The 11,285-nt window shown below is 35.0% G+C and overlaps 1 protein-coding gene across 2 annotated transcripts in view; it reads right to left on the bottom strand.

Annotated features, from left to right (window-relative positions):
* Positions 1-981: 981 nt before the first annotated feature.
* Positions 982-11,285, bottom strand: part of plcd1a (phospholipase C, delta 1a) — a 46,823-nt gene continuing 36,519 nt past the window's right edge. For both annotated transcript variants that reach the window (XM_088918068.1, XM_088918067.1), the window contains exons 9-15: positions 9,200-9,349; positions 8,035-8,191; positions 6,888-7,004; positions 5,298-5,476; positions 4,945-5,080; positions 3,947-4,096; positions 982-2,909 (exon numbers count right to left, since the gene is read on the bottom strand). In XM_088918068.1, coding sequence (XP_088774194.1) covers positions 2,818-2,909; positions 3,947-4,096; positions 4,945-5,080; positions 5,298-5,476; positions 6,888-7,004; positions 8,035-8,191; positions 9,200-9,349 — 981 coding nt within the window. In that variant the 3' untranslated portion in view covers positions 982-2,817. The remainder of the gene's footprint in view (positions 2,910-3,946; positions 4,097-4,944; positions 5,081-5,297; positions 5,477-6,887; positions 7,005-8,034; positions 8,192-9,199; positions 9,350-11,285) is intronic.

Genomic DNA, 11,285 nt, shown 5'->3' with positions numbered 1-11,285 from the left:
TTTTGAAAAGTATAAAACAGTCCAAAACAAATGTATACACATTCAGGAAAGCAGGCCATGAATGAATGAAACAGTGCTCAGAATGGAACAGGGTGGAATATGGAATCGGTACAGAGCAGAACAGTTTCAAGACATTTAGTGTGAAGCAGAGATTCTATTAAAACAATAAAGATCTTTATTGTTAGTTCTGTTCTTCCAGCCTGTCGGTGTAGGACATGTCCCTCTTGTCTGGACAGAATCCAGAGCAGTGGTAGTTTTCTTGTAACATAGTGACCACAATTGTACACAGTATTATAAATGAGGTTTTATTTGTACATTTTTTTAACTAACATCACTTGATTTCAATTCTCTAAAATTAAAAAAAAATTACTGATATCATTAAAGAGCTGTTGGTTTATAATTACTTGGTTTACTGTTTTAAAGGACAAGCACCACATTTGCCACTTCAAGGGTAATATCCATATTTTGTTGTGTTAATTGCCTATGGAAAGCATCTGTTGTTTTCGTAAGTAGAATACAATCAGAACCTGGATAACTGTTTAACTTACAAATATTTGAGTGAAATATTATTTTATTAGTGCAGACAATTCTATTTCATTTCTAGAACTTTTGCACAATTATTCTGGATACATTTAACTTCTACCTTTACTGTTCTTTGCTGTTATAATACTGAATGAATTTATTTTTCCCCTATTCTGTCCCTTTAAGACATTCCTTTACATTAACTCTGTTCATAATGAGGGTGTCAGTTAACTTATCATTGTAAGTCCCTGGCAATATCTTAAGAATTTTCTTCCCTAATTCTCTTCTCTTCACTGCTTCATTGTTAAAAGATATGCTGTACAAAGGTTGTGATACAGTACTGTACATTGGGCTGACCCCACTTATTAAAAAATACACAATAAAATGAGTAAAAAAGCAAGGAACACTCCTTTCCACCCAAATTCAACCCCCGAGTTCACACAAAATTAAATACCACTATTTATAATATTTCCATTTATTCTCATCTTTTACAAAAGGTGGTACATCACTTGAATAATGTATTGCCTAGTTTATCAACCTGAGAGGTACCTGTAGGTGCTAAACCATCTCTGAACATAAAATGTGCTGTTTGGTTTTTCTTTATTGCTTAGTAGTGTTTATAAGTGAAGTGTTTATACAGGACAGAATGTAGATGTTACAAAGAAAAGGACAATAAGTGGAACATACATACACCTTTCAGTTGAGCGTAATTCTTTGCATAATGTGTATCCCTGTCTGTGCTCAAGCATATTAAGTTACCAGATTTAATGTATATTCAAAGCATGACTGTTACACAAAGGCTTTCAGCAGTTCTGCCTCAAAACACTGTAAGAACACAGAAAATGCCATATCAGTCAAATAGCTGTGGCTTCTCAGCATAATTTACAGCAGTGAACTTAAAAATCAAACATGGATGCATCAATTAAGTGTTCATTTTTTTTTGCACAACTTCTGTCATTTCTAAAGAATTCATCTGTACTACTAAGAATAAGCAAAACTAGAAAAAAAAACTAACCAGAGATAGGATATTGCGAAGATCTGTACCCTTGGTCCTGGAGAGCAAGAGCATTGTTTGTTTCATCATCCCAGATGAGCCCTGAATAATTTTATTGATTAAATAAGATGTCACAAGCCTGTGCTCAGTGACTATTTAAAGCCATGTAGTGTAGATAGAGTCTTCTCTAGCACCACTTCTGCATGTCAGCATTCCATGTCAGATCTTGATAACTATTTTTGTAAAGACAAACATAATCATATTATAGAATAAATAATTTTGATACTCCCTCTTATGAAAGAAAATAAATGAATGAAATTTCATTATGAACAACATTTTAAAAGTAGAGGCTCACAATAACTGGTATAAACCCCTTCTATATTTTACACTAATTTAATAGTTAAAAATTGTAGTTGTAGCCATTTAGTAAAATATAACTGCACTTTATCACTTGAAAGTCACAAAACTTCAATATCTGCATTCTGAATAAATGTAATATAAAAAAATGGCAAACTACAAGTTATTGTCAACCACGATTTCTTTGAAGCACAAATTAGCTTTCTGTAACATAACATTTCTGTTTGCAGGTCCTAAGTTGCTTAATTTTACCTAGTATGCTATTCGAGAAACTCACTGATGTTGCTGTTATAAATGACATCTAAAAACATTATGAAAAGTTTTCAAGCCCCATGTGCTACTTTTACAGTTCAAAACCAAATTAAAAATCTTCAATATCTTGTGTAAAAAATTAAAACAACATATTTTAACAGAATATTAAATGGAGACATAGGAAAATGCCAAAAATGATTCTGATCAAGATAAAGCCTTAAAATCTTAAAGGAGGTTTTCAGAAAAGGGGTCATGTTGGAGAAACACAATATATATTACAGAATGTTGGGTTTGTTAAATCCAGAACAAGAAAAATACCAGAAAAAAACTCGTGCTCGTTCACAACCCCAGTCTCACATGCAACATTTCGCAATTCCTCTAAACCCTTTGAAACCAATTATTTTTATCTGTTATGCAAACCATTCAAACATTAAAAAGGATAAAACATAAAAAGGATATGTTAAAATGTCTTATTATGCGATTATAAAACAAGAAGTTAAAAAAAGAATATTGACATATACATACACAACTCTTTTCTGTTGTTTGTATCCAGATATCAAAATAATCCAGAAAAAAAATGACAACTGACATGATATCAAAACAGTAAAATAGCTGAAGGTCTTTTGCATGTAAAATAGGGACTCTAGCACTTCAGCACTTTGGGCTTTGAGTTGCTTTGCTTGAGGCTGTATCTATTGAGAATCCATGACCATGATGTGAACAAAGAGTGAGGAAGAAGAGATAAGGTTTCCATTCTTTTTCAGCAGAGGAACATGTCGATAACCTGAGGAGAAAGAAAGATTACTGAGATCTTTCTGATTCAACACACTGTAATACATACACTGCTTGTAACATTGGTAATACTTTTTTTAAAAACAAACCAAGAAGGTAGATGGACTTCCTGAAGTCTGCAGTTTCGGTGAATTTGAAGTCTTTCCCTGTTCAGACAGCAGTGTAATATATTCTTTGCAGATTTTCAACATTTGGGATTTTTCTAATACATTTAAATACATACATTTATAGGAAGTCTGGAAGTTTACTGAATGTTGATGGATGTTTTATATAAGAAATAATGACACAGTGTGTGATTTATCTGTCAAATGAGGTTAGGTTTATCTACTGGTAGGACTGTGAGGACTAGATGAAGGTCAGATATGGCTTAATATGTAAAACCACAGAATTGTAAGGGGGTGTACTTTCTTTTTTCTCATCACTGTCTGTTTATGTACTTGTTGAGGTTTAAATGCAGATGTAAAAGTTTCTCTAGATGCAATTCTAGATATTCTTGCAAATATCAACGCCATTTTGATTGAATCTAAGATTGATGTTATTTAGATGTTGCTTTGAACTTCTTGACATAAAATTGAATTCAGTAGTTTGTTTGGATCTTCATAAGTCTGAGATAGAGATGAGATATACAGAGTGGATTTAGAGTAGCTTGCCTGGCATTGCAAGACTGCCCAGACCCCCCTCGGTTTTGCAAGGATTGAGGCAGGGAATTGCTGTAGGGGTGTAGATCGGGTGGTGGGAAGGGTATGAAAGATATGTGCTACAGGTATTCCTGGGTATGAGACTTATATATGCAGGCAAGCAGAAGTGTGAGATCTGGGTCTAACCTTCCTCCCAAATTTAAATTAGAACTTTGTCATAATTATGTCATAACCGCTCCTCACAATTACTCTTTAATCAGAACTCAGACCCTTTTTTTCCAATCAGTCCATTCCATAAAATGTTACTGATTGTAGTAGAGAAACATTGCTATGTACACAAACATCTTTGTCCAGAAGCTTTAACGCAGTTCATCGCCACAAAAGCTCTTACCATTCTGTAGACTGGTGAAAGGCAGAGTATACTGCCCGATGAAGTCATTGTGAGAAGCAACATCATGATCCTCCACCACAAAGCGCAATAGAGCCAATTCTGGGACGCAAACCTTAAAACTGAAACTCTCATTCCACATGGGATTCAGTCCTATTAATACAGACAAAAACATGCAAAGGAGACAATGGAGAAAAAAATACTATTCAGTGCCCCTCAAAATATTCTTTATATTTGTCACTGCAGATTCGGGAATTCAATTTTTTAAACATCCTTTTCTCTTTCTCTCTTAACCACGGTATGATAATACAGTATAAGTATATACACTAAGGGTTTCCTATGTAAGACAATTCTGATAACAGATTTTAAATATTGTGTCTAAAATCTATAAATAAAGTAGGCCACACCTTATAATCATGGCCTTAAATCCTACTGAAAAACCTGAGGTTCCTCAGAGCTCTGATCACATGTAAAGGGTTAAGATTATGGTCATGGTCAGTGACAAGGACAGGTCTGTAGACTTGGGTTCCGGTCAGGGCTTCTACGTGTTCAGTGACAGAGCTCAGAGGAAATGCAGTAAGGATTCAGTTGTGCAACCTTACAACCTTACTGTTCTGTAGTATTTGTGGCCATTATTGGAAAATAATACCATGTAGTCTAACATATCGAAGATAACATTTGTTCAAACCACATTGTCACTGGGTGAAGTTGAGTTTTTAATACTAGTACTTAACTTTGATAGATTGCTTGTTTTAGCCTCAAGTACAGTATCTGATTACTACTGTTCATCATACAAATGTGGTTTAGATATGCCTCTGTAAATAGTTGATAAAATTTATATTTGGTTTAGTTATCACTGGCATAATTTACATATTTTTGCATGAAATGTATTTCAACATTTCTACAATCTGGGTGCCTTATCCTGAGTAAACACAGAGTGCTCTTTTTGGAAGTGCTTTGTTTCATAAAGACAAGAGTTGTCTTCTATGAAAAAGGTTTACCGTTATTTTGAATATATTCAGTTTGTTGTTTCTGCTGGTCATCTGGAACTCCCTCTATCTGCACTTTTACAAGGGGGTCAACGATGGAGTTGTCTTTATTGTTGTTCACCTTGGGTAACTGCTGAGCTGAGATGATCTGGTGAAAAAAAACATCAAGCACATTTCTTTCTGATTAAAATAGTTTTTGTTACTGCAATCAGAATCCAGTTATGGATTTTATTTTTTTCATTTTCTGTAGATTTAAAACAAAAAACAAATCTAGACTTTGGCCTTCTGGCCTTTGGTTCTAGAATATTGAGTCTAAATGCAGCTCGTGTGTCTAGGGAACTGTGTGCAGTTGAGGGATTTCTTACCATCACATGGAGAATCTTAGGCTTCTGCTGATGGTTCAGTTTCAGGTTGTGGGGATTAAACTGTGAAGATCTGTCTCGGAGAAATTCAGGCTTCAGGACATAGCCACAGAAACCATTCTGCATGAACCTGCCTTGATTCAGATCCATTTCCTTGCAGGACGTTTGGAAGTTTAGGGCAACTGAAGAAAGAAATGCCAGAATGTGAGATATTGTAGTAATGCTTAATTGCACATTTGAAACTGCCATAGTGATTCTCCGTTCCAATGAAGGGATTTCTGTGCAGAGTACGAAAAAGGATGATAAAATGTTCTGTCTTTTGAGCCTCATCTCATGTTTAATGCAATGATGCTGCAATAAGCTACAGAATCCTTACTACACGATTATGCCAGAGACTACAGCATACCTACTACACAATAACACCAGAGGCTAATGTATATCAATGTAAATCAACTACACAACCATGTCTACAGCACTCTACAGCATACCAACTACACAATCATGACAGAGTCTATAATATACCAACTACACAGTTATGCCAGAGACTAATGGTTACTGTCTATACAATCATGTCAGAATCTATAATATACAGTACCAACTACACAATCATGACAGACTACAGTATATTGACATAATGAATCAAGGCATTGGACTTTAAACATAATGGTCTATAATTGCCTTTTACAGATCATATCTTGCACCATTTTTCACTTATCATGCTGTCCTTCTATTCTTGTAAAACGGTGGAGAATTCAGTACATGTGAGCTACCAAAACGTTATATAATGATGCAGATAAAGGTCAAAGGAGGGTTTACTGGAACCAGCTCAGAGATGTTAAATGGGTCTAAAACTACAGTGCTTATCTTAAAAAGTTTTTAACTCAACAGAAGATTAACTAAAATACATTTTGTGATTTATTTCTACGATTGCTGGTTTTCTTAGTCACAAGTTCCCCCATGTAGTTTTGCCCTATAAGCCTCATCTCTCTTCATGGCCTGCTTTCGTGTGTAATAAGTATTAAGCCAACCAAAGTTGCACAAATTTTACTACCCAAAAGTACTACAAATGAAGTTTTATCTGAAAGAAATGCAGCCTTATTCTGTCATGGAAAAAAAAATGTTAAAGAATAAAAAGCCCCATCTGGGATTCAGAATTCAACAAGAAAGCATTTGTTTAGGTAATTATGTTCAGCATGGAATCCCCACGGAACCCAAAGCTGATTCACGTCCATTTGAAACATCCACAGCACTTATGGCAACGATTAGTGCCTGAGAGGCAGGCCAGATTCCCATCATGCACTTGTCTTATAAAGTGTTATACAGTAAACTTCAGAGGAAGTGCACTGCTCATTTATGAAACTACATTTCTTACAGGCTTCCTCTGAATGTTGGCTAGACTACTGTTTATTATTGAAAATGGATTAACTCGTTCAATTTTCTCGCTGTCTCAAATTATGTTTCTGCTCATTTAAATGATATTTAACCAAAATAGCACTGCATGAGTGCAGGAATTTGAATATACAGTACATATTACAGGAAAGAATGCTATAAAACCTCACTAGACATTATACTAAAACAACAGAAGAGACATACCTATTTGAGAACCAACATTCCATAGATTAACAGGGTTATAATTGGATGAATCAGTTCTTGAGCCTGCTGGGTAGATTCTGCTTAGTTTATCAATGTTGTGGCGAACATAAGCATTTGCTGAAAGAAAAAGAGAAAATATTTTTAAAGCACAAATAATGTTCAAAGGGTATGTAAATTCAGTTATCAAAAATTATTTTGAGAGTCACAGTACATAATGTTGCATAATGTTTTCTGTTTTGTCTCTAGTTACATGCACTTGGGGAAATACAGTGGTTACAAATTTACACATCATATAATAATAAACAATACAGCAGAAATATAGAACAGTCTAGATATTAATAATTTAGTGCAGAGAAGCATCATGAATAGCCAAATTTGCATATAACCAAGTCCTCCCCATACCGCTGCATAATGTACTACAGTATATAGTATGTACAGTATGTTTGAATGATATAAGTAACCTCCCTTATATGACAATTAAAGTACTAATACGTTGGCTTTGAGTTAATTAAAATAACATGATCAACCAAAACAAACCACAGTGATTCCAAACATATAGTCGTCACTTAAAATAAACAACATGGAACCCTCCTCTACCTCCAGCCTGGAGGGAGTCTCAATGATTGGAAGCTACACTGCAATAAAAATGGCAGTAAGACTGAGAGTGAGCCTATAAAGGTTGCATCCAGCCAGTTAGTTCCCCATGATGCTAACACAGAACTGGCAGTGTCTGTTACAACACAAAAACAAGGCCACACTGGGAGCGGAAGCTGGGTGGTGGGTATCTGGGCAGGTGGTAGGGAAAGGCTGGATTCATCTCATGATCTCAGTCAGTTGCGCCGCTAATTTAAAAACTTGCGGTTAACAACTTTCAGCTTGGTTTCATCCTGCTCTGCTCTTCTTTCATCCAAGACCCAATAAACCGGACTGAATTGCAAATATTATTGTTCAAAGATGTCAAGCCTCTACTGTATTAAAGACTACAAAGGCCTACAAGTTCAGGTCTTCCTTGCCTATAATGCCATTATACAAAATTAAATCATGGTTTTCCAAACTCTAAAATCCATTGACCTTAAAGACCAAACAATTCACTGTTTTATAATTTTAATATTTAAAAAATGTTTAGTGCAATTTGATTGTGCATTACCTGACTCTAGTGCTAGCTTTTCAGCTTTCCCTTCTTTGAAGGAAGCCATCTCGTAGAAAGACTGTTTTTCTCTTGCACTTTCAAACCCGGGAAAGTGAACACTTTTGCAGTAGATGACCAAGTCAGAAAGCTCTTTTGCCAGTTTTATCTTCGACTTCTGGTGAGAAAGAGGAAAGCTTTTCAGGAGCAGTGTAATCTCTGCAAGATATCCCAACTCCCAAAGGAAATGTTAAAGCATGGCTAGGTAACATTTCAAATAGTTTAATGGTACTACAAATTTAAATACTATACAACAGTACATGTAAAGTACTTACCTTTTTGGTAAACTGTATAAACATTGACTCACACACGTCTGCTTAGTGTGTATGCTTTTAATCACATTTTTATCAAGAACTATCTTTTTATCTACGCCTAACTTTGGAAATGTGGATGGTGAATATTCAACTAGGTGAATACAGGTTGATGTATTAAACAAGCTATACATTATTATTAAACAATAAACTATACAAAAAAGAACACCAGCTGCATAAAAAAGTTATGTCAAGGACTTTTAATTTCAGAAAAGGGTTTTGATTTACCAAAAAGGCAACCATTAGCAGAACATAATCTTAATAAGGAAATCATAATATGCTAGAAAACCTTCTTTATGGGCTAAGAGAAAAAGAAATATGAACTATAGGACAAAGAATCCAGGAGGAATCACAGCAACTTTCACGAGAAAAGTATAACAGTTAACAGTAGACTGGCCTGTTTGTGGCAAATTCACAAGACGCATATTGAGAAAGAGATAAATATGTAATGTTTATATATATAATAATTATATATATATAATAAATAAAATTATTGGTTAGGGATCTGTTATGTGTCCAAAATATTTTTTTTACTTGAAATGCACACAAGCAAACTGGACAATTACAAGAAAAAGGTATGTTGATAAACAAGCTCAACACAGTGGCATTTAGAATGCACAATTCTATTAAGACTTAAAAATGTGAATAATCTATAACGAGCTTTTCTAAGATTATCATACAGCAAACACACCATATAATCCACTATACTGTAATACAAAATATATACAGTAAGCCTACTATTTCTGTTATGGTCATATAGTACTTTCCAGCCTCACCATAACCACCATGAGGCAGTTGGCACTCAGAAACAGTACCTTTGATGGCTTCTCTTTGGCCTGTTCCACCTTCACATCTGCAGCCTCATCCTCCTCTGACACGAACTCCTCTTCTATAGTATTGTCTTCAAAGAATGATTCCAGTTTGTTCAGCCGTTTCCCCTTGATAAGGAATTTGCCCTTCAGTTGCTGTTGGGAAAAAAAACATTTATGAACCTTCCAGGGACTTAATATTTATTTGTACTATTAAAGCATCTTACTAATCTGATGATGACAGTAATGAGGGCGATTAACTAGTTTTGATATCACGAAACGATAATAAAATGACAGAAAAGAACAAAATTTAATTAGGACATTACAGGGCCTAGCAGCCCTGAGAAATTGGGTCAGATTTCTTTTAGAATTATCTTTCTCTTTAATCTTTCAGTGTGGATAACATTTCTTTAATCTTGGAATGCAAAAACGAGTGTTTTAGTTCCTCTCCAAGGACGAACACAGCTCTCTTGAGAATGACCAGAGACACGTTCACAACACTTGAACCCAGAAAGCCATGGCTTCCTCAAATGAATCTGCCTCATGCTTCAGATTTTTAATTCTGCAAAGGCATCCAATCCTGGAAGAACTGTACTAATAGAGATTGAATAACTTTACCCTTGAAACATGAAAAGGTACAGGCTGATGACTATTGAAAAGAGTGCTAAAAATACTGCTGTTAGCTACACACTAAGAAGTGCACACAATTACTGTGAATAACATGATCTGCTTCCCTCCCTTTTTTCCTCCTGTTTTAACATATCCACTTTAAAAAAAACATTCATCTTCTGCAGTTATTTGTTTTCTAGTCTACAAATACATGCAAAGTAATACCTGCAGTCTCAATCTATCCACATGTAGACAACAGGCAAAGGGCAGTTTTGTAAGAAAACACTGCCCAGACTCCTGTCAATGCATTGCATTTCACACCACCCCTGGAAAGGGGACTATTCACAGGCTACAAAAATGTATGCAATATTGTACAATTCTATAAATGAAATCTGACTATAACCTTTTCATATTTGCTATAAATTGCACTTGACGGAAATGGAAAATATTGATTGCAATGAGAATTGTGTAAAAATATTGCTCCACTGTACCAGCCTGTAACCTATAACATATGCAATTATACAGTGCCCACCAACTAGAAGTGTCTGAGAGTTTGAGACAGAAATGGCAGAGCTGATTTTATTATTTTTTGTAAGCTAATAACTACGCAAATAATCATTTCTCTGAAGAACTTCCAACCTTAATTTTTTTTTTAAATTACAGTCTGTAAATATTTCAAAGCTCATTCATCAGGAAGACAATAAGAACAATAAGAGTTTAAACAAAACAGATATTTTAACAAATTTATGTTAAAAGATACAATACAAGTAGTTAAAAACTATACAAGTTTTCTCTTGAAAACTTCAGAGGAATGTTGAGGTACATTTTGAGGCATCAGACAGGTGAAGTAATAACGTTCTTAAATGAATTCAAACAATAAGTATTATATATATTCAGACATATGTTTTAACTAAAACATGAATATTAATACTTAAATGTGAAACATTTGCCATAAAAATATACCAAGCAATATGCTTTATTGTTATAAATGGAACTGAATAAATAACACTTAAAAATCCCATAAAATGCCTTTATTGTCCAAAAACACACTAATAATTAAAAAAACTAATAATTGTTAGTGTGACTTACACAATACTGTGTTTTGGAGTGTGTGGTTCACTATATGTGTGTGAGGCAATGAGAGACGGCTTTGTGAGAAAGCCTCCTGTTAATTGAAAAAACCTGCAAAAGGAGGAACTGCTGGTCTGATTGAGCAATTAGCACTCTGAGGGAGTGAAGTTCCACATGACAGAGAGCTTCTGGTTTGATAGGCTCTGTGAGGAATAAGCCACTCCTCTGGGCTCATGGAGAGATTTATAAGACCAGATGGGAAGGAAAAATCTTATTTGTAATGGAGTGGACTGGCTTACAGACCTGTGGGCCTCAGTGAGTTAGAGAGGCTTGTGGATAATGCAGCCCAGGCTACACTGAGGGGGTTTTGTAGGTGCTGCACAGGCTAGTGAGGTTGATGTGTGCCGCTCCA

The sequence above is a fragment of the Atractosteus spatula genome, chromosome 6 (genome assembly GCF_055471065.1).
Source record: "Atractosteus spatula isolate fAtrSpa1 chromosome 6, fAtrSpa1.hap1, whole genome shotgun sequence".
In the NCBI taxonomy this organism is placed as follows: Eukaryota; Metazoa; Chordata; class Actinopteri; order Semionotiformes; family Lepisosteidae; genus Atractosteus; species Atractosteus spatula.
This window is presented reverse-complemented; position numbering and strand designations above follow the sequence as displayed.